The following is a 24,117-nucleotide window of genomic DNA, read 5'->3' on the forward strand; positions in this document are numbered from 1 at the left end:
TACTTAAATCATGCAATATTCATTTTTTAACCATGTTAATAATCACTTGCGAGTGGACTGAAGCAATGTTTTCACTCAATTTTGTTGTCATACATGCTTTTTTGCCCCCCAATTCTGTTCGTGCAAAACGCATGTATCGCTTCTGTATTACTTTGACACCATGCCAGGCCAGATCCCCAGATTATGATTTACCCACTCCCATGCCTGGACCACTGCCACACCCTCGACCAGCAGCTCAACTCAGCAAAGACAGCAGTGTCGGGGCTGCGGTCGCTCGGCGGCCACGGCCGGCGCCGCTGCCGTAGCATCGGAGGGTCGTTTGTCAGCCCCGCTCGCTCACGCTCGGCCCGAGGCGGTGCGCGCCTCCTCTGATGACCCACCGATGGAGCAGCGCTGCCAAATCGCTGCCAAATGCGCCGCCCCGGCCGCCCTGGGGCGGGGTTGAGCGCTCGGCGCACCCTGATGGACGAGCCGCCGCGTCCGCCCGCCGTCCGCCGCACGGCGGGGTCACGGAGGGCGTCACCGGGGCTGGCCCATCGGCGTCCGATGGCGCTCCCGGAGACACCGAGGCGGGGTCACGGAGGGTGTCGCCGGGGCCGACCCATCGGCGTCCGATGGCGCTCCCGGAGACACCGAGGCGGGGTCGCGGAGGGTGTCACCGGGGCCGACCCATCGGCGCCCGATGGCGCTCCCGGAGACACCGAGGGCGTCGTTAACGTGTCAGCCGCCAGTTGGGTGTTGTTTACGTTGTGCCGTGTCTAGGGACGCTCGCAAACCTTGGCAGAGAGCAGGCACTGGATGCACGCCTCTCCTCCGATGGGCAAGTGAAGTGCCCGTTTAGAGGCCGCCTTAGGGCGCAGAAAGCACTCTTCTATGGGGGTCATGGGAGGCGGCGCGCATTTTGGTTGTGGGGAACGGGCTTCATGCTGATCACTATGAAATACATAAATTGAATTTGCCGTGCTTTTCCAACGTGAGCGTTTTCTAATGTTCGCCACACATTATTCTGTCAACAAGTTTGTTTAATATACGCTGCGAAAGCTTGAAGCACCCTGTTAAAATAAAAAGATATACGAGCTCAAAACTATGATTTCGCGAATTCAACGAAACGTTATGATATGGCTTTGATTTCACCCCTACGGCATTTATCACGGTGGGTCCTTTCGAGGCGCATTTTGGCTTTGGGAGTGAGAACATCACATAATATATGTGACGCACTGGCTCGAATTTCAGACAATGCGTGTCTCGGTAACAGGCCCTTGCCCGCTGGGCGAATCACAAACGCTCTATTCGTAGCAGCGGGGGTGCGCACGTTGGTTGTCACGGAGACGGTGGCCACAACTGCAGGGAATAAGCGTTATGCCGTTACAAAGCGTTGACAGAGCAATTTGGGCTCGAAAATAGCCAAAATCGATGTCTTGATTATGTGTTGACAGTGATGCAGTGGCACTACCCAGTGCTATTATTGCATGCAAGTAGTCCTGCGATTTCGCTGGAGGATGGCTTTTGAAATATGCCCCTAGATCCCTTTAAACACTTCTTTTAAATGAAGCCCTATATATCTGAGGAAGTTTCTTAGACAACTGAACTGAGGTTAGAATTACAATTACTTCCATTGAACTCGTGTCGGTATAAAGATCGGACCGTCTTCCAAAACTGAGCTGCTTCCTCACTGATGAACGTGATGTAAGTGGTAGTTTGTGATGCTCCTTTCGAATTTCTTGATGACAGGGACGTCAACAGACCTCTTATCTGAACCTCTTGCAGGTCAGAGGTCACCAACCAAAAAATGACCCACATCAACTTTTTTCCACCGGTGCGAGGCAGCCGTTTCGACCGGTGCAGTCTGAAATGAACACCAGTGAAATTTTGCTTAGAACAGGTATCTGGGGTTAAGGCGGTTGCATGAGGATGTGCGTAGAAAAGACAATTTTTATCCCGCCAACCTGCCAATTTCTGACCCACAAGAAACCGTGGGATTTTGGCAGGGTTATAGGCCAGACTTGGCGGTCTTTTGCGGGTAAAAAGATAGCAGTCGAAATCATGCAATTTTTCTCTTCCTTAGGTTTTGAATCATCCCTAAACCAATTTACGTTGCCAAATACAAAACAATCATGAAAGAAACATTTTTATTTTTAACGGCAACAGCACGGTCACAGAAAACCCATGGCAGACATAACAAATCAGTATACCAAGCTGCACAAAGTGAACAGCTTTAATCCAATATCTCACCTGAAAAATTTAAGAATAGCAACCACAGTTTGCAAACTATAGCCTGATTTCATTGAGCAGCACTAAGGTGGGTCGTTAAAATAAACTGCGCAATACACTTGAGTGTTGGTGTGAAGGTGTGGTGCACTCAATTTTACTTGGTTTCCACAAAAAAACTATTCCTCACAAACCACAATCGGCATTTTCACTGACTTGTCAATGCAGCTGCACATGTGAAAATTCCATTGCAGGCAACAATGTGGTGCAAAGCTGCCAAAGTATTGAAGTTTTTTTTGCACGCTCTCTCAGAACCTACTGCCGTTCACACAGGATTCGTACACAAAATACAGTGGCATATTTAGCTGGGCTGGGGCTGGACTGGGGCTGGGGCTGGGACTGGACTGGGACTGGGACTGGGACTGAGACTGGACTGGGACTGGGACTGGGACTGGGACTGGGACTGGGACTGGGTCTGGGACTGGGTCTTGGACTGAGAATGAGAATGAGAGTGGTAATGGGAATGGGACTGGGGTTGGCACTGAGGCTGGCCCTAGGGTTGGAGCTGGGCTTGGCATAACATGGCCAGGGGCAGCGAATTTAGGGAGGGCGGGGTGCAGTCACCCCCTGCCAAATCCGGCAACACATGGCGGCAGCTCACTCACGAAAGGGGCAAGTTATAACGGCCCTCTCCAGCCTTCACAAAGGGTCCGCCGCAGCGGGGCATAGCATGATAGGGCAGAAGACGTGACCGGGGAGAGGGGGGGGGGGGGACAGGAGGCCAACAGAACAGTATAGAGCAGGCTAGGACAGATCACCAGGTGGGGAAAGGTGAAAATGTACAGCGTAGAAGAGCGCAGGACAGGAGACGGCAGGATGGGACAGGGCCGGAGATAATGGCACGAGACGGGAGAGCAGATGGTAGCACAGGGCAGGAGACGACGAGAAGACAGGGCTGGGTGAGGGCCAAGGGCTTGGAGGGCTGAGGGCTGAGGGAGTTACGAAAGAGTTTGTCGTATGAGATAGATTCTAGGTATATACGCCAAGCTCTAGAGATGACAGAACAGATCAAGACGGAGACAACAGAGTGGAGGACAGCACACCGTAGCACAGCACACCACAGCACAGTACAGAATATGGCAGAGCCAAGCACAATTTTTCAAAACAAAACCAAATCCAGCTGAAAGAACACTTCAAAAGGTGTTTGCTTCACTCCTACACAATAACATGCATGACGCTTGCCTCTTGAACGTCTTCGCTTGGCTTAACGATGTTTGTGTACCACACCGTTTGAGGTAATGGTCGCTTTAAGGTGAATATAGTACATACGCACCTAACCAACGTCCGCGAACTGTCTGCATCGAGTGAAGTCACGAATGTTTGGAATCGCACCTTTGCGGGTTTACACAGTCATACATACGAGGTCATACCTCGTGGCAACACGAAACCTAAACAGGCGTGTTTCTTATTCAATTGTGAGAACATTGCGTTTTGCGAAGCTTTGCGTGCTTTAACGAAATGCTTATGATGCATGGCTTCGTTAACGCAACAATGTGGAGGTGCCGGTATTGCCACTAAGCGTCTGGGAAACCAGAGGTACGGGGTTCGATTCCCCGCGGTGCCCGCCCTTCCTGCCGGGGTGAGAGGCAGGCGACGCCATACGGCCTCAGCAGCTGAGTGCGTCGTAAAGCCCAATGCCACACACAGACACACGCAGCAATGTGGTCCCGCCGCGCGCGTTCCGCGGCATCGCCGTAGATCGCCGTGCAGCGTCCCTCAGAAACCGCCGCTGATCCGAAACCACAAACGCTAGGGACGTACTTCTCTGCGTCAAAAACACTCGCAATAGATGCCCCATAGGCTGCCGAAAATCCGAGCGCGATTACACGACATCCTGGAGAGGTATCTTCAAGAAACCTCAGGGACTCGCATCAACCTCCCCCCCCCCCCCCCCGATCAGAGTGAGGGGTAAGACGCCAGGGCAACCAACATTTGGGCACGCCCCTGTCCCACTCTTTACTTTCAATCACATCCTTGTGCCTATGTTTAAATTACTAACATGATTCAAGCTCAAATTTAGCCAGACCAGGACTTAGTCTCACCAAGCCAAAAATGAGGACCAGTGGAAACCAAACCAGAACCCACACTTCATCGGACTTAAAGAGTGACTGGACAGACTTTGCTCACAGTGCCCAGCATCGCTGCGATCTTTTGAATATTTATGCGAGCTGCAGAGATGAAACCACGCAGGTGGCCGGGAGCGGCATTTGCTAATGTGTACGTGTGTTGCGATCGGCAAGTTTGGTGTTCCGCGCGCAGATGAGAAAACTTTCCTAATCTGGTAGTTTACAACACATTTTTACTCAAATGTGTTGCATGTGCTGGAGTTGAACGTGCGTATGCGCTGGAATATATAAGCTGTCGAAACTGATAAAAGTCGTGGCATAGAGTTGGTTTATCAATGTCTCAAGAAGATGCTCCTTGCAATCACGACTGTCACATACACCACTAGATGGTTTTCCTTGCTGTGATTGTTACTATTTTTCAACATATTTTTCACGAAGGTCTTCTTCTGTGCGAGTTATCTTTTTCAATATTTGTATCTGCATCCAGTTCTGTATGAAAGCATCTTCTCAACGTATGAAATCAATGAGGCATTCGTTAAAGATCGTAAGTTGCATTCTGCAGACTTTGTGTACTGTAGAAAAAGTTGCTGGAAATTATTTTTGTAAGTGTTGGTTATTTGCAAGTAAGTTTTTTGTAGGTGAAACAATATTTTATGGTTTCTGATGGCATTGCTAATTGCCAATGATGTTATTGAGAGAGCAACTATTCATGAACAGAATATTATTACTTTCTTCGCTTTGCATGCCGTATCACAGAAGCGCGCGGCGATTGTAATGGGCTGCAACATGGATGGTGGTATGAGATAAATGTGGATTATTTCAAAGCTGCCATGTGGTTTTATGTGGTGTCGTCACATCAGGTGTCTACTTAATGACAGCAAACACTATGTAGAAGGCTGGTGGAGGTTGTCAATGAGAAATATGGCACTGTAGTAATTGCGACGCAGTGGAATGATGATTGAGCTTATGTACATTGTAATGAACTGACAACTTTCATGACATGAAACATCCAGTATTTTTTACTCCGTCAGTGCAACGCTATCGATTGGGTATGCAATTTTAGAGAGGTTGAGATGAAGTAGAGGGGGCATTTTGGGGCATTTTTGTGAAAGGCAAATTTAATTTTACCCTTCATCATTATCATGTGAAGTTGAAAACCGCTATCACAGTGCTTAAAATGTATTTTAATACATTCTATATTGCACTGTGCAGGTAGTTGAATTGCTGTTCTCTGAGTAGCATCCCTGTTCTTAGTCAAATTATGGTATGTATGAAACAAGATGGACGTGCTATCTTATGTTGGTTTCAATGTATTGGTCTAATATTAAGTTGAAATGATAAAAATGCGTATTGCAATGAATAAGCACTGGCGGGTTATTGGAGGATCAGCATTGCAGTATAGCGGACTTTTGCGGGCTGGGTCATTGGCTAGGCGGGGCGGGCTGGGTTGTGGGCTGATACTTTTCGAGAAAGTTGCATTTCTAGTCTGGAGGTTTTTTCGGATGCCGATCTTATGTTTAATCCTATTTTGCCCAAAGATCAACAGGTATTTTGACCTAGTTTATCTCAAAATTTGACACGAGTGCGTCGATATACTGGCCTTCCTACCCTGTGAATATAGTGTGTCTGATTCTGTTGTTTTTTACGTCAGTGGCCAAACTGACGCTCTCCCCGACCGAGCGGGGTGCCATTAACCGGCCACCCGTGCGCGGTAGATCGCTGTTCCGCGTTGGTGGCGCGCGTGAATGCTCATGAAATGGATTAAATTGATATTTTGTAAGACATTTTAATCTCATGAGATATCACTCACCACTTCAGTCCAAGGAGGTCCCGCTAGTGATATAAAGCCCTCGGGGATGCTGACCTGCTCGCGCTCCAAAAAGGAGGTGCCGCTGCCACTGAAATCATCTCTTCACTCGCCTCTCCTGACCTCTGTGACTGACACCCGTCCCCCCTCTTCTCACGCACTGGCACCTACTCTTCCACTCACCTCTGCCCATCTCTTCGGTGCCGACTCCTTCCCCCCACCTTAATCTCTACTAACCTCTCCCACGCCGATATCCCCCCTCACCCCCGCCACCCGTGCGCCGGGCAGCGCTCCCCGCGCGCCCCCAGCCGTCGCTGGGCGGGGCCGGCCGGAGGTGCGCTCCGCTGCGGCACAAGTTGCCCGCCGCGCCGTTATTGCCGCACAAGTCGGCCCCGTGGCCGCGCCGGAGCTGCGCTCGACCGCGCCGCCCCGTGGCCGAGATTTGTTTCTGTCCCGGGACGGCTTCCGGCCAGAAGTTTTTGATGGCGCGCTCGGCCGCCGGGATGGGCGGGGCGCGCCGGATGTTGTTGTGGATGTCGGCTGGGTAGGTGCTTTTTGTTGGAGGAGCGCCGAGTTCGGACGGGATGTTTGTTGTGTGTTATGTATTGCCGGGCGGGTTCGTTACGGTCATGTGCTTCGTAGTATTTTCGTGTTTTCGTGTCTTTTCGAGTGTGTATCATTCGTTTGGCTTTCTCGCCGCACTTAGTTATAAGGTGTGATTTGTAAATTTATCACAATGTTATACAGGGCAGTATTTTAACGTTTCATTCGCTTTTTTCTGTCATGATTGACTGGGATTTTTATTTATGCATCAATTGTCACACTTTCTCGCCCCACGGATTTCTAACAACGTCATCAAGCCAGCTACTAACTTCATTATGTCGCGGCACTCAAAGTGCGCTCTGTCCGCCCTTCCAGCACTTCGGGCTTTACCGGGCTCAAATCACGCATGTTACGACCTTGAAGGAAAAGATACACTGCTGGTAGAATCCAGTCGAGAGAGCAGGTTCTCACAGTTTGACCACTCGTAGCTGGTACAGTGGCACTTAAAAAGGGAACTTGTAATATTTTATCAAGTCTGACATATTTTCATAACGCCATCAACCACAAAACCCCAAGGTTGCATGACTTGGGCCTTGCGACGAAAGTGCATCTGTGTCCGCGGCCTTGAAATGTCCCCGCGGCCTTGAAAGACAATGCGACATGTTCATTGGCTGATGACACTGGTACCCGACAGGGTTCCGCGGATGGGAGGGAGAAATGGTATCGGTGCACGAACGCTGTGCTGGGGAGTGGGGGGCGAAGCTCGGCACGCTGCGTGACCACGCCGTTGGACGGCACCGCCTGTTGTGACCTGTCGTGGTTCTGCAGGTTGCTGCGCGACGAGGAGTGCAACTTCCTGTGTAACCTGGCGCGGGAGGAGTACACGGAGCTGCGGGCGCTGGTGGTGGACATGGTGCTGGCCACCGACATGTCCTCCCACTTCCAGCAGATCAAGTCCATGAAGAACTACTCCGTCAACGCCGAGTCGACGTGAGTTTGCGGCATGGGTAGCGTGTATCCGTGTCTGAGTCCGGGCCCGGTTCCGGGTCCGGGTCCGGGTCTGTGGGTGGACTTGGGATGGGATCGTATGGGTCTTGGCGGCCGGCATGTGCGACCATGCCCGTGACCGGGGCCGGTAAGACTCAGCTTTGGGCACGATGAACGGAACGAGACACAACATTGGAGGCCCGAAAATGAGGCAAGCGTGGGCCGCCATCGTTAGTTTTCAATTCAGGTACGCAAACTCGACTCCATGATATTATCGGTGCGAAAAAGGCACTGTAAGACACCTTAAAGCATATTCATCAATTCTTTTATGAATTTGTGTTGGCTTAACATAAAAAACATTATCAACTGACACAGGCTTAGCTTGATCATAATATGCATAATGGTCACCATAAAAATCTCCCGATCTGCAGCCGTTTATTTCTGGACCTGTTTTATAAACAACATTGAGTGGAAGTGTTGAATTTTATTCCTGTGGAGTTCTGCAACTAAGACTCAATTTGGAGATATCGCTCAAGAACCAGCACATGGAATCCCCTTGGTCGCAGAAATAAATCATTTTGGTCGCGGACAGAATTCTCTTGGTCCTTCAGAAAACTCTTAAAATGAACCAACAATCTTTACCACGAGAGGCAAGAAATGAATGAACTCCAACCAGTGTATGAATGCAAAATCCAAGGCCGACTAAATTTAACTAGCTTCATATGGTGACTACAAACCTAAATATGTATATATGTAGGCATGCGTCATGTAAAAAAGTTGGCCATCCAGAGCTAAAAGTGCTACGTACTTCAAATTAACAAAGTTGTCAATTTCACACAAATCAAACGCAAACACAATGAAAAACAGATCGGCCCCACACCTAAACGCACGTCACGGGAAGAAGATCAAGAACATTGTTTATGGCCACCATGACCACAATAACATCATTTCCAGTTCCGTCGACCGAAATAGGTACCTAAATGATGGCTGTCTTTGCTTACCTACGTCCAGTAACGAGGTTTAGAGTTAAATTACAAACCTCTTCTTGAAATCCTGGATTTATACTCCAAATGCCTTCAATACGGACGTGCACATAATGTTTTATGCCCACTAGACTCGGCATCGTCATGCCACATGGGAAGCAACAGAAGGTAAGCGTAATATTTGGTAAAAGATGGATGCGTCATAAATGGCCGCTATCCTGAGTCTTGTCCCTGGACAGCTGACGTTTCATCCAAACGTGGCGAGCAAATACGGGCTCGTCCGCACGCCAAGTAAGTAAAGGCCATCTTGCGCATCCCAATTCCTTGAACACCTGACGACCAACCATTTGCGCCGATTTCGTCCCTGGCTGCGTTTATTTTGAGCCATTTCTGGGATTGCTGAAATGATCAGGTGATTGGTGTTTGTCTGCGGGTTTCTTCCTGGCTATATACCGAATCAGTGTATGGGTATAGCACGAAGTACTGCCGGCATTGCTATATAAAGTTACCTTATTTGCTGATAACGTTTGAACAGCAGAAAACTGGATTGGTTTGCTGTAATGGATCTCACCGACATGCAGTGGAATTGAAACGAAGCACCACATTTTTAATTCAATCCAGGCACTGGTGGTGTTTGCGACTGGAACATGTCCTCTTTAGTTGCATCCATCAGATGTGCCTCTGCGCCACTGAGTGTTTGCATGTGACCTATGTTCCCTGTAACCTGTGATTTAGTTGAGAAATGGTGTGCAACATCCAAGAGTATAATTTCGCAACATGTTTATATCCTTGGGTGAGCTGAGCAGGGATAAATGCCTGAACTCATTAAGTAGTTCGAGACTCGAGCTGAAGTTCACAAATTGAATAACGAGTTGTAGCAAAGGTGGAATCTGCCTCTAATTGGGGATTACTTGAGAATGGTTCTCGCTGTTGTGTTGAGATGCTATCCTTTTAGAATGCGTACAGTAGTTATGTAATCATACCCAACTGCAGTTTTGACACCTATTAAGTCGTGATAGTTTACTCTTGAATCTACCGCATTCCATGCATAATATGTTTATAAATTGCATGCATTGTACAGCTGGAAAACTTCATAATAAGATATTCCTTCCCTATTTTATCAACTGTGTGCAAACAAGTGACTTAGTTTCCATTGGCATTGGTTGACACCAATAAATGATAGTTATTGATGCATGAATTCATGGATGGGAAAACACAGGTGGGTTAATTCTGTTTGTTAAATATCCACCTATACCCGCAAGGCGGTCAGCAATACCCGTTAAAACTTTGCGGGCTTTTTAAGCACGCGCCTTGCAGGTTTGCGGGCTCAAAAGTGGCAGTACTACTCCCACCCCTCTCGCCCCCCTCCCCCCTCCCACGCACACACACTTGTTAAAGAATCAGTCGTCAGTGGCGTGTAGGGAAAGTGGAAACACAAGACGGTAAGCAAATTAGTTAATGTTATCCGCGTGCTAAGTGTGATTTATTGTTTTTGATACCTCCGAAGCATACATAAATGAATGGAATGGTTCTGTATAGTAAGCATCGTACGTTCATGCTCAGTGAGCGGGTGAAATTTACATTGAGCCCGGTTACGAGCAAATGTAAAGGGAAGGTAAAGTTCTTATAAGCTGATGGTGCCAGGGACGTGAGCATGAAGAGTGCCATTTTTGAAGCCATTGGCACAATTGCTGTCCATATCCAAACTTTGCCCCAGGAAGAAAGTTTCTGTATTTTGGAACAGGTGCTGTTGCAAATGCCGTTACATAATGCGCCATTGGATAGGATGGACTTGCGCAAGTGAATGGAAACGTGTTCTTACGCTCAGGCTAAGCTGTAGTGTTAAGCTGCAACCGTAATACATGTTCACATAAGTCTGCCCCAAAGCCCAGCACTGGGGGAACACTCGACAGATTGAGCCAGCCAAGCAGCAAATGCGGTTGTGAAGACCATTGAATGAATGGTGTAGATGTTGATTACGTTTGGTTTAGTGCGACCTATGCATCATTGGCTGGTGTGGGTAACGGAGAAGGGAGACGTAACTGGCCTAGATGCTGTCCGATGAAAACGGGCTTTGCGCAATGACGCGTTACTCGCCCGGCAAATGGTAGCGTTATTGTGCGAGGTTTCACGAAAGTCCGCTTTTAGGCGTGTATCATTCCACAGCATGATTTCAGCATGATTTTATTTCTGCTCGCTACAGGCGGCGTGCGAAAGATACGTTGTGTCTTTGGGTAAACACTATGCTGATAACCGTGATCTTTAATCAATATCAGTGTAGCCGCGTGTTTAATGGAAAAGACGCGTGGGATTTCTTTTCCAGGGCGGTTTGGAAATACCATGACAGTTGTAATAACTGTAGGAAGTGTTCCATCTTTGAAAATATTAAGGCAAGCATCGGATGTGATGAAAAAGCTCTCTTGTAAATATTGATATGTCCTCAAGTGCAAAGACTGCTCTGAGTAACAAAATTTCATCATTCAGTAAATTTGCTCCTCAATACGCCATTGGTTAACTACATTATGGGACGTTTTGTAACGCCAAAGTCGCAAGTGTGAGCATTGCTACTGTAGTGGATAGCGGACTCACTTGTGGTACTTCAAACGTCGCAAGAAGTTGTTTGTGCCTGTGTGTAAGTTTATGTGTTAGCTGTAAATGCGTGCATTTTGGTCTTCCGGCGTTCCGAAGAAATATCTAAATAAAATATAGTGATTAAATAGTTTTAATAAAATAAATAGTTTATCGTTTTAATATAAGATTACATAATAACCATAATAATTCTATATTTGTATTATCACAAATAATTTTGGCCTTCCGGCGTTGAGTATAGCGTTCCGAAATACTTTCCGTGATGTCATGATGTCCACTTGCATTTGCATTCCCCGTTACGGCGCCATTCTTGCTTTATTTGATTGCTATCCTCATGTCCGTCATAACTGATGGAACTGCCAAAATGTCTGTGTTATGTCTCACCAAATGCGATTGGGATCGAAAGACGCAATCTGCGAGTCATATTGGTTGTAGGCCATTTCCCCTTTATTTTTCGGAAACTTGGTGTTGAGTCATTGCTTTCAGTGGCCATATTTTTTATTGACCGTGAGCACCATGCGATGTCGAGGCGGGATTATTTGCATGGCGTTTTTCGGACGACATTTTTGCCTGGGTAACCTTGAAATAGGCGGCGGCAAAGCAGCCTGCGCAAGCTTGCTTACATCAAGCTGAGAAATAAGAGGATTTGAAGTCTGAAAAGGCAAACTACGGACTGCAGGGAACGCCCTTGAAAAAGCTATCTGAGTTAAAACCTCATACTAATGCGAAACAGTTCCTTTAACCGACGTTTCGAGGAGCATCCAGTGACATAAGTCGCATTCCAGCACGTGCTGTGCGGCATGATCAAAGCCATCGATGCTGTAGAAGGTTTGATCATGCTCGATCTTTTTCTAGTGATGTTTCAAGCGTTTTGAGGTGTGCTTGGGGATAGTTCTGCTTGAATGCGTTGTTGAAAGGCACATTTTTTCATGCATTTTTCCACAATCGATCTGTTATAACGAAGAATATGTGAAACGTACGTACACCTAGAAAGGTATCACACGTTTTGGACATATTTTGTTATGTCACACCGCTTTCGCAAAAAACAAGGCTGCATCATCTCTAAGAGTATACTAAACTCCAAGCCATGTCGAACTTTTAGAGTTCGGGCTATGTCTTGGACGTCCCATAAAAGGGTATCCATTATCGCTGTCCAACTAGCTGTCCAGCCAAGTTGATCAATTAGCTAAACCGCGCCTTCAGGCGACCTGAACTGATCATTTAACTGTGGGTTTTTTCACCGTCGAAAGGTTAATGGCTCCGATAGCGGCCCGGCGGCCAATATCCATTTATTATGCACAGGACATTGGCCGGAAACCGGGTGAATGGCGCCTCAGACTTTTTAAAGCCCAGCCGGTCGATCGCGACTTGCGGTGGCTCGATACTGCGCTGGAATCCCCTCTGATCCCTCTGCCCGGTGCAGTCCAGGTGCAGTTCAGGTGCAGTCCAGGCCACCGCGAGTGGTGCACTCATCGTCATTTGCGCCGGGCACGCGCTTACCTGGTGGAAATCTCGGTAACAAGCTGTAGGACGCTGTGGGTTGTGGTGCTCTGGATATCCGTTGGTGGGGTTTGCCTGGCGATTGCGACTGACTGGTTGGTGAACCACTTGCTCGAGGAACGGATGGGATAGACCAGGCATTCGGCGGTGATACGGGACTCGCGAGCTCATCAATGCGTACTACTGGAGTGATTTTAATGGGCACACGTCGCCGAGATAGGCAGGCAGAACATTGACATCACAGGTGCATTATTCACAGCCAAGAATTTAACTCATGGGATTACACCGAGCCGTGTTCGTTGTGTTAGGTGCTCACAGACAACGCCTCTTCTTGCTTCACCAGGCAAGAGGTGTTGAAATGTGAATAGTGTTATCGGAGCTTGGGGATTGAAATTATCGAGCTATTTAGGGGTTTTGTGTGGCTACCTTCCAGCGACTCGACCACGTTTGTGTGTGCGATATCTCGCTCCTTTCTCCCGCCTCCCGAATGCCCTTTCATTTCTCATCACTCGCTCTTAGCCCATTTGATTCGACTTTTCCGCTTCCGAAATGAAAATGGCCACCATCCCAATCAGAGCAGCTAAGACGCCCGGCATCGCTTCTTAATTACCAGTCTCCATGAATCATTCGGTCCCTGGTTTTGAAACCCCGCCTCGTAAAAAGGGCCCGTTGCATCGGACGGTACGCTGAACGGTTTTGCGGAGCTTCGCTCTTGCCGCGCTTTGGTGGACGGCTGCTGCTCAAGTGCATGCGCGTAGCCAATTTCGGCGTAAGCGCCTGTCAGGACCATACGACCGCAGGCTCTTGAAGTGAGCCGATCGATCCCCGTCACTGGGGATGCGGCGGAGAGGCGCGTCGGCGGGTCAAACACCGCTCCCCGACGCCGCGGGCTGGCTCGCGCCGTCTCGGGAGACGAGCGCGGAGACGCCCTGTCGTCCCGCAATCGGTCTGAGCCGGTCCTTGTCCAACGAGGGACGCTCTGGACGCAACGGATCCCGCGCACTCGCCGTACATCCTCTGACAGGGAGGCCAAGACATGGCCTTGTGCGGCTCAAACAGGTAAAAACAGGAGTACCGCCGATCGACGTGAATGGAGTGAGGCGGTGGAACAGGATGCGCGAAAAAACGCTCATTGACGAGTCCGTTTTTGTCCAGCGTCTGGCGCTTGTCGCCGTTGATCTTAGACCAGGGCGTCATTGAACCAGACCTTGAGGACCGCAGGACTGACATGGCCGGAGAACAAGAACCAGCACGCCATTAAACCAGATACATCGACCCGAAGGGCGTCATTGAACCAGACCTTGAGGACCGCAGGACTGACATGGCCGGAGAACAAGAACCAGCACGCCATTAAACCAGATATATCGACCCGAAGGGCGTCATAGCATGGCTGGAGATCAAGAATTAGAGCGTCAAAGCAGATCTAGAGATTTAGACGACAGCACGACATGGCCCGCGATCTGACGCCACTGCGTCACGGGCGTGGCCGGTGGTGACGCAGCGATGCGTGCGGCGAGCGGCCAGCGCCGACCGCTCCAATACCGCGCGGTCAGCGCCTCGCTGGGAGCGGCCCCGTGTGCCGACACTCTGCTGATGAGTATGTGGTGTCCGGTGACGGGGCGCCTGCGGTGGGACACCACCGGCGCGCGTGATGTGGGAGACCGCCGGTGCGCGTGAGGTGGGATACCGCCGGTGCGCGTGAGGTGGGAGACCGCCGGTGCGCGTGAGGTGAGAGACCGCCGGTGCGCGTGAGGTGGGATACCGCCGGCGCGCGTGAGGTGGGATACCGCCGGCGCGCGTGAGGTGGAATACCACCTTTGCGCGTGAGGTGGGATACCGCCGGTGCGCGTGAGGTGGGAGACCGCCGGTGCGCGTGAGGTGGGATACCGCCGGCGCGCGTGAGGTGGAAGACCGCCGGTGCGCGTGAGGTGGGATACCGCCGGTGCGCGTGAGGTGGGATACCGCCGGTGCGCGTGAGGTGGGATACCGCCGGCGCGCGTGAGGTGGAATACCACCGTTGCGCGTGAGGTGGGAGACCGCCGGTGCGCGTGAGGTAGGAGACCGCCGGCGCGCGTGAGGTGGGACACCACCGGCGCGCGTCGGGTGGGACGGCGCCGGTGCGCGTGAGGTGGGATACCGCCGGCGCGCGTGAGGTGGGATACCACCGGCGCGCGTGAGGTGGGGTACCGTCCGGCGCGCGTGAGGCAGGAGACCGCCGGTGTGCATGAGGTGGGAGACCGCCGGCGCGCATCAGGTGGGACACAGCCGGCGCGCGTCAAGTGGGACACCACCATCGCGCGTGAGCTGGGATGAGAGGGACGGGACGGGACGGCCGTCCATCGCGGGACGCCGGATGGCTTGGGGCGACACGGAACGACGAGGTGGAATTTCGTAGATGTGTCCGTTGATGACATGGGTGTCGTGGTCGTTTCCATCGCGGAAAAGAGGCGATGCGAAAGCTATTGCTTCCGAGTGCAAAGCCAGAGATTTGGCGCGCCTGGAATTCATGATATCGATCGCAGTGTCATGGCGCTGTGGAAATTCGGCATGTCGCGGCCGCGTTCGAGGCATTTGGGCGCATCAGTTAAGTTTTAAGGTTCAAATGACACATCGGTTTCATAAGTGATCTAATGTCGCTTGGTACACTGATGCAGTTCATAGCGATTACGATATTCCGGCCTAAGCTGCCTCACTTGTCTTATTTTGTTGTTTTAATCATATAACATGTTTGGCGCGTTACGTGAAAATGAGTACTCGCAGAAAAAGAAAAGGAGAGTTTCACGCTTTCTAGGGATCCTATACTTTAACATGAAATATATATATATATATATATATATATATATATATATATATATATATATATATCATACGACATAATTAGATTGGAGCACCTCCTGAGTGGAGTTCCAGGACGCTGGCAGCCAACGCTACAGTAGGGAAGCTTTGTGACAAGCTTGGCCTCGCGTTTGTTGACGAGTGGGGCAGGGTTTTTCAATTATAGAGACTTGCATCAGAGGGATGGGCTCCATTTCTTTGGGAAAGGTGTGCAAGTCTTGAGTACGGTGTGCGAACATGTTCTTCGGGGAAAACTTAGCCTCCGGCGATGGGAGGGCGAACATAGGAAACAGTAGAGGATGATAATTCACATTTTCTGAGCAGTGAGCCAAAAAGAAGCGTAGGAAAACTTAGGTGCTTCTATGCAAATGTAAGAAGCTAAGGGAGCTACATGCCTACATGCTGGAAGGAAATTTCGACCTGGTAGCTGTCACTTAATCTTGGATCGCTAAGAAACCTTTTTGCGGACAGTTTACAGGAATTTGAACTATCTGGTCACATATATGTTTACCTTTCATAGAAAGAGGAAAGAGAGGGTGAAACACTAGTCTATGTAAAACAGTATATTAAGTTTAAAATTGTAGATGATGTAAAGAAAAGCGATGATGAAGAATCCCTTTGCACCGATTTCATTATGCTGAAGGTTAACAAATGACGTGTTGGAACTTTCTATGAGCCTCCAAGTAGTTGTCAGGATGTGGGCACAGATGCATGTAAAGAAATCGCCCTAGTTGTGACTGAAAAATGTGTTGCGCTGGGAGATTTTAATACTCCATGCTGTGGCGTACATTTTGGCTATTTGTCAAAAAGTCACAGAAATATTTTTGCTCGTTTTGGAGAGAACTTTTTTTGTCAGCTGGGTTGCGAACCCGCTGGGAGATGCGGTTCTGGATCTTGTTATGATGAATAAGAAAGGGTTGACAGATGCGTTGACAATAGGTGAGATACTAGGAAAAGGTGACCATGATATGGTAAGGTTTTCATTCTACCTAGGTTATTTAGGTAGGGCTAATCATACTCTTATTCCAAATTTTTCTAGAGATAAATTTGAAGAACTTGCAGCGTTTCTTGCTAGCTTTCAGTGAGATTATTTTCTAACTGGGCTGACTGCATGTCAGATGTGGGAAGTGTTCAAGTATATTTTTGAAGAAGAACAGAGAAGGCTCATTCCCTTTAGGAAAATGCGAGAAAATAGCTGAAGGAAGCCCCCATGGCTGACGCAGACAGTGCGTAATTTGACGGTGATGAATGCGGCATGTGATGGGCAAAAAAGCAGTGCACAGAAAACAGCAAGACGGTAGATAGGATTACTTCAAAAGAGCTAAAGAACGAGTTTAAGGTACCCAAAAGATTGTGACAAATACGGCTAGCAGATACTTGCTCTGGCGATGTCAAGAAATATTTTAGCTACAACAACTTCAGGTCTCAGCGATCCTCTGTCGGCACTCTCTAGGAAGATGGAAAGTCATTAGTGGAGGCCGGGGTGTTGTAGATGCTCTTAGTAGGCAGTTTTCTTCAGTTTCTGCAAATGGGGCTGTGTATGATCTCCTCGGTGATTGGCAAAATTTGACAGAAGTCTCGTCGATTTGACGGTGACCGAGGGTGTGCACAAATGTGACCAAGTACCCTGGTTACATTTGTGGGACTGTGTATCCCTTCGAATCATTGCGGATAACATTATTTTGCGTCAGTTGTCTTTGTCGCGCTTGCAGTAGGCAGGAACCTGCTAATGATTGTGTGACGGATATATTTTTCCGTGAACTTTCAAACACCATGGCAGTTTGCTGACTCCCCATATTTCTAGCTCTGCGCCGCGCCTCTCCGTCGTCACCTCGCCCTGTCGTGCTCGTGATTTCAGCGTGGACAAATCAAAAATCCTGAACCTGGTGCTGCACTGCTGCGACATCTCGCACCCGAGCAAGGACTGGGAGCTGCACTCGCACTGGACCCGGCTGCTACTGGACGAGTTCTTCCTGCAGGGTGACAAGGAGAAGGAGCTGGGTCTTCCTCTCAGCCCGCTCTGTGACCGCGCCACCACACTGGTGCCCCAATCACAGACAGGTGAGGCGCGCTGGGGACGCGTCCAACGGCGGTACAGCACTGGGAACCGCTTGAATAAGTCTGTGGCTTAATTTGTTTATCGGAGCGTTTTAAAGTTGTGGACGGCGCGCTCCCGAGGACTCCCTGTTCTGCGCGCTATTTGGCGCCAGAGATGCGCTTTGTCCTTCCCGTGGTACGCGCGCCGAGCCGCCACGAGTCGCTTTAGTCGCCCGTAGCCGTCGTCGTCGTCGTTTCCTGGGGTAACTTCTTTCTTATCGCATTGCGCCTGTCGGCCCTGAGAGTCCCAGGGGCTTGATGGTTTCAAAGAAGGACTTTGATGTTTGGTATTGACGAAACGAATGTCCCGTCGGCTTTTGCGTCGTACTTTTTACGGAAGCGTGTGCACATCAATGCGTTTAAAAGCAAGTATCATGATTTGCATGAATGCGTTCCAGTGCAATTACCATGATTTTTTCATGCAACCGTGTCGATAGTGCTGTGTGCAGCACCGCGTGACCTCGCCGGCACCAGTGCAAAACTATTATTGTTATTGTTGTCCCGCCTTTGATAAAGGACTTTCCGGCATCCCAAACTTTGGGGAGCTTGCGCATGCCTTCGAGCACTACTAACTTGGAGGCAGCGACGTGACCGGACTGGTCAGCATCTCCTGCTTGCGTCAAAGCGGGCACTGGAACCCGAAGCTTTGAAGAATGTCACTGGTCCTCTGTCCGGTGCCGGCGCCATCTCTCATTCACGCGATCGTGAGCGGCATCGGACGATCTGGCGCTGACCAGATGTCAGTCAGGCGCCAGCTGCGTGGCATCGGATGATCTGGCGCTGGCTAGATGTCAGCCGGGCGCCAGCTGCGTGGCTGTTGTTTCCTCATTACCAGCCCGAGATTCTCACGAATTGGTGGACCGGGCTGGCTGAGCCGCATCTGAGGAGAAATTCACGTGCCTTGGCGATGTTTGGTTGATGATGAAGGAGTGACCTTGGACGCTACTGATAAGAACCAGCCAGAGTCACAGCTGACATCCAGCTAGTGCCATCGTTTAAGATTTTCCGCTCCACTCATTGGTCCTTTTTCACTGCTGTGGATATGCCGGCTACAACTTGAGATTGAGCTCAAACAAACTGATCAAGTCAGCTTAAATTGTTATTTTCACACCACGAAACGCATCTTTCGAAGGTGCTGACTGTTGGTGCTGGTGTCGGTGCTTGGTTGTCCAGAACTTTGAATCGCCAGCACAAAAAGTACTTACTATGCGAGAAGGCAGCTAAAACGTCCCAGAATGGTCTTGGCCTCCTCCCAGGCTGCCGTTTTTGTGTGATCACTCGACCGATGGGTGTCAGGGCTGGGCCTGGCGCAGTACGGGCGCGTGACCACGCTGAAGACTGTGTACTGGTACGGCGCTGAGTGCCACACCTTTTTTGACCCGACCTGAGCTGGGGTGGCACGCTACGAGCGTTTGGTAAACAAGCTCACTGGCGCGAGCAAATTGGATGGGCGGACCAGTAAAGCTTGGTGACGTCTCAGTCGGAATCTTCTCATCGACTTGGCACTCCAGCCGCTGGGGGGGACCTGAGCTGACCTGGCCCGCCCGGACCTGACTCAGTTTAATGCGTTGAGGCCAGCGTGGACGAGTTGAAAGCTGTGGAATTTCGACACGGCTCGATCCCATTGTCTCATCGGCACGATTTTGCAGTGTGTCCTGAATGAAATTGCGCGCTTCCCATGTGCCTAACGCTCAGAGCTTCCGTGGCACTTACGACACTTTCGACACACAGGGCTTCCGGCCTCCACATTTGGTCGGGTGGTCTCAAAGCATGGAACGTAGGTACTGTTTCAATTCTGTGAAAAATTAAACACGTTGTGTGCTTTGCCTTACAAATGAGCGGCGTGCCAGAAACCCGATGTTGGTGCAGCACCACCTGGGACAGGGCGCATGTTATATTTTATGAAATTAAATTCATCCCGTGGAAAGCATCTTATTTTGCTGGAACTTTCACGGTGCAGGCAATCTTGGTGACCGGGGAAGAGGGGAGGAGAGCATTTCCGTCCTTAATATGTGAAGCCTTTTGGAGCGAAGTAAATGTGCCGGCTTCCATGTCTGCCTACAGCTAGGCCTCTGGTGCACAAGTTTATCCATTTGGTTCATCAATATAAGGGTTACTGCCGCCCCGGAAGTGGGGGAGAAACAGGTTTAAGGCGTTACATTAGTGCCAGTTGAGCCAAGTTGGGTGGCCTAACCTGCGCCCTTCTGGGGGTCTGAGACAACCGCGCACGGCCGGGGAAGGTGGCTTTGTGACCCCCCACCTTGGGCCCCGTCAAATCATGAAGAATGCATACCAACTTTTTGACCTCAATTCAAATGTGAGGGCACCAGATCATTAAAGAAAATAGATCGTTCTGATAAATGCAGTTAAAACATATGTTGACACGTCAAGACGGATATTGACGGCACAGAAGTAAGTGTCAAGATTGTGGGGAGTCCCTTCTGACCATTTTTGTTCGCCCTCAAGGGTAAGGTAAGGTCATGTTGCCGTTCCAAATTGTTCCACGAGTAGCCTACAAGAAAGATACCTTTTTGTCATCTTTCGCGATGTGCTTCTGACTGAGTTCATCTTATTAGATGCAGCTGTGGGAGAACGGCATCCAAGACACAAAAATGCTTCTTTAGGGTGGCATAAAGATCAGCTGATGTCAACTTAGGCCAAACTAAGAGCTTTAACCTTTAGGCTCAGAAAATGTTTGCAAAAGACACCCATGAACTTAGGTAGACCTAGGCCAATGTCATGTGATCTGCGATCATATAATGGTTGTGCATGTGAGTTAGTGCTCTTTTCCTTATCTACGAACAACAATATTCCGCAAAAGTGCGTACAAACTTCCATTATTTACGAAAAACAAACATCGACCTCACCTCAAGTCACTGACCTTGCCGGTTTCCAAGTATTAAAAAACTGTAGGGATTGCCATACTCTATTTCCATAGTTAGTTTAAGCAACGTGAAATAACGCCTTAAAAAATAGTTATGCGTAGGTCGAAGATTTCTTAGAAACTGACCTCTTTGGACTGGCTTAGATAACTGACCTTGGCAGATCAAAACTTGAAATTGGCGCGAAGGATGTCAAGTTGATAGATAAACAGACACTAAAAATTTGGTGTTGCTGCAAGCCTTCATTTTTTAGCTATGCTCGAAAGCCGTACAGGGGAAAGTCAGCTCTCCCGGCCGGGCGTGGGTTAAACCCTATCGGGAGTGCAGTCCGAGATACAGCGCCAGGATTTACTTCTGCTGTCCAAAGCGCGTGATGTGTTTGATGTTCCACCCTGCAGGCGAACACTCTTCCTGCGCGTTTTATCCCGGCAGCACGTTTGCCTTCACCTCCTTTGCCCCACCCGCTGCTACTGCGTTCCGTGCTCCCAGGTTTCATCGAGTTCATCGTGGAGCCTTCGATGAGCGTGTGCGGAGAGCTGCTGGAGAAGGTGGCCGCGTACCTGCACGGAGCCGAGGGCGGCGCCGCCAACGGACTCGATCATAAAGCCTGTGAGCGGCACGGCAGCTGGTCCGTCGCAGACCAGGCGCGCTGCAAGACACTTAGAATGACTGGTGACTCGTGCGTTTGTTTAATCTTGTAACATGGCTCAACGAGGCAATTTATTGTGCGTCGTGGCCACTTACTGGCTACAAAGGATTGTGGATGCACACGCTTGCGGTGATCTGCTTCGCACGACCATCTCTACCGCCATCTATACGGCTGCACGGCTCGGTGTTTGGAGTAGTCTTGACATAGATGTCGTCGCTATCGCCTCGGGCGGGATCTGGCCTCTGTGGTCCGGCAATCTCTAGCCGTCCGTCAGTGACCTCGTGTGACCTGGTGCTCTTCTGTCCCCAGCTGAGGCCAGAGGTCACGCCTCGCGTCCCGTGTACCCCTGGGTCAGCCGGCCGTGGGAGAAGTGTCTGACCTATAATCTGGAGGCTTGGAGGCGGAGACAAGACGGTCAGTAGCGCGCTCGGAGACTGATGATTGGCAGTCAAAAACAGACTGCCGTTCAGTCATTTATGCATGTCTGTGGCAGATAGATGTCACAATGAAATGTTTTTAGTCACCCTGGAATAACGATGAGCAGTGCGTGTAAGATCATCGGTCAGTACAATTTGGTGCTCGTCAATTTAAATAGCAATGCTGTGTACATTAATACGAAATATATATGTGCATGTGCGCCGGTTTTGACTGCCCACCATTTTCGCTTGTCGTTCGGATGGCTAACAGCTCAGAACTGTTCAGCATTGCTCACTGAGACGCCGCGCTTTGACAATCGGCAACCCAGCGTGCGCCATCTGCTCAGCCTCCGCTGACGCCGAACGTCACCACACCGTGCTGTGCTGTCGGGCAGACGAGCAGAAGGCGGTGGGTGGCACGGACAGTGAGGACGAGGCGGACCCGCAGGAGCGGGCGGCAGAGCCGCCCCCGCCCTCGGGCACGTGATGACCCCGTGCGCCACGTGACTGTGACTCGGACGGCGACGGCACGAGGGTCGCGACGTCGCCACGGCCTCCGTCGCCGTGTGCTCGCGACATGACCAGGTTGTGAGAGACTCGTGTGATGCGCGACTGGCCGGGATGGTCGCCTCAGCCGCGGCCTGCGGCTGCGCCGCGTTCTGACGCTTCGCGCCGCATTGCCCCGCGATGTCTCAGCTAACCGTGTACTCTGGACGTGGGAGGACGCGGACGGCGGCGTGCGAAGCGGACCAGGTGTAACTGTGCTGGACTCGAAACTATGTTGCGCTCGCGTCGGCGGCCTGCGCACGGCGCCTCCGACGCTCCGTCTCCGCCCCTGACGCCGGTTCGTCGAGCGTCGATCCTCTTAGCCGCTACGGACGACGATCCACCGCACTAGATATTAATCCGCCGCTACCCTCCGCCGCCGAGTGACGACACCGACCTTGCACTGAGTGCACCTCCGGGTGTCGGTGGCCTCGCCGCCCCTCCGGCGGCCGGCGGCTGTCCCGCACGGCCCGTCCTGCGATCGGGCGCGCAAGTGTCTCGGGCTCGGCGCCCAGCCGCGCGCGCGGTCTCGTATGATACGTGTGACTGGTTCACGCACAGGTTGAATATACGCGGCTGGAGGCGCTGGCACGTGACGTAACACACACCGAGCCTCGGTCGGCCAGAATCGAGTGATGTGTGCACGGTTTGGAGAGCCGCCCAAGATCATGTGCTTTGGCGGTTGATTTAAGAGGGATTGAGAGTCACAAGACGTGAAAGACACAGACATTTCGTTGAAGACATGAAATGTTGCAGCCTGCTCTTTTGATTCGTTTGGTATCAAAACTCTTTAGCCACGAGCCTTCTTTATGCCGCTATAACCGTGCAAATGTTGTTAACCCGGGATGGTCCTGTTAGATGTGCACGGCGGTGTGGTATTTGGCTTTGTGGTGCTTTGTTTTAATCTATGGCCGTATGGCCGTAGACAAAGAATTAAAGTACGAATAATTATACTTTCAGGGTTTTTAAAACCGGAAAGCTATTTTCAAACTCTTGCCTTCATTTTGTTTGGGCAAAATGAGAACGGAATATGTTTTTGGTATAGGCCTTTCGTGAGGTAGCCTGTCCGGAACGCAGCGCCATGGTGGATGGTCGGCAGTGTTGGTTCTCCTTGAGCGAATGTAAACCGGTGTGTTGATCCTCCCACAAAAGGATGCGGTGAAGCATTGGAAGCGATGGAGCGATCACGTCAGAAGCGTGTCGTCCCCAAGGGGTGATGCAAAAAGGTTGCCCTTGAGGTGATGGTGAAAGCAAAGGGCCTTCCCCCGACGAATGACTTGCTGCACATATATGTTTCTGTAGATATAAAAAATCACCACTCCTTGGCAAAACTGTCCCGCAAAGATACAAAGGTACATGGTGTTTGTTAGCTGTGCATTAGTGCACCCTCTGCTGTTGACACAGCATTGACATACATCAAGACGTACGTTAAACGTAAAAGTGATATGCATGATAAACGTGGACGCTGCAAACATCAGCAGGGGCGATATTTTATATGCTCTCGGAGGCCGACCGCTAGGGCTTTCAGCGACGTGCGAAAGACATGTTTGTGGCGCTCACCCCAAGACGCGTGAACGCGTGCAGTCGGAAGAACACTGAAAGATGGAGGGGAGGGGGGGGGGGGGGGGGGAAGCAGCTGCCGTGCGCCAGCCGAGTTACTCAAGACCGGCGTCTGTCACATAGATTTAGAGTAAATCGGCCTGATACTGCTTGGACATGATACAGCTGACCCTGCTCTCCTCTACGTGTAAGTGCCTTTAGTGGGTGCGACAAATTTTGTTTTGGATATCGTTGGAAACTATAGCGATAGGTGCCGATGTGCATTAAAGGAGAGCGTTCCACATTTGAAGATATTGGGAACAAGTATCAGCTATGATGAAATAAGCTCACTTATGATGATTAGTACACTTTTAAGTGCTTTCGCAAATACAATTTATATATTTAGTAAA

The 24,117-nt window shown here is 50.3% G+C and overlaps 1 protein-coding gene across 1 annotated transcript in view; it reads left to right on the top strand.

Moving 5' to 3' along the window:
- The window catches only part of LOC119106178 (calcium/calmodulin-dependent 3',5'-cyclic nucleotide phosphodiesterase 1), an 82,401-nt gene extending 59,618 nt beyond the window's left edge, over positions 1-22,783 (top strand). The window contains exons 7-12 of the mRNA XM_037229786.1: positions 6,050-6,062; positions 7,335-7,674; positions 17,437-17,639; positions 21,047-21,166; positions 21,516-21,620; positions 21,952-22,783. Of these exons, the coding sequence (XP_037085681.1) occupies positions 6,050-6,062; positions 7,335-7,674; positions 17,437-17,639; positions 21,047-21,166; positions 21,516-21,620; positions 21,952-22,109 (939 nt within the window). The 3' untranslated portion in view covers positions 22,110-22,783. The remainder of the gene's footprint in view (positions 1-6,049; positions 6,063-7,334; positions 7,675-17,436; positions 17,640-21,046; positions 21,167-21,515; positions 21,621-21,951) is intronic.
- Positions 22,784-24,117: the final 1,334 nt, after the last annotated feature.

The sequence above is a fragment of the Pollicipes pollicipes genome, unplaced genomic scaffold, assembly GCF_011947565.3.
Source record: "Pollicipes pollicipes isolate AB1234 unplaced genomic scaffold, Ppol_2.1 Scaffold_6138;HRSCAF=7277_pilon_pilon_pilon, whole genome shotgun sequence".
Lineage (NCBI taxonomy): Eukaryota > Metazoa > Arthropoda > Thecostraca > Pollicipedomorpha > Pollicipedidae > Pollicipes > Pollicipes pollicipes.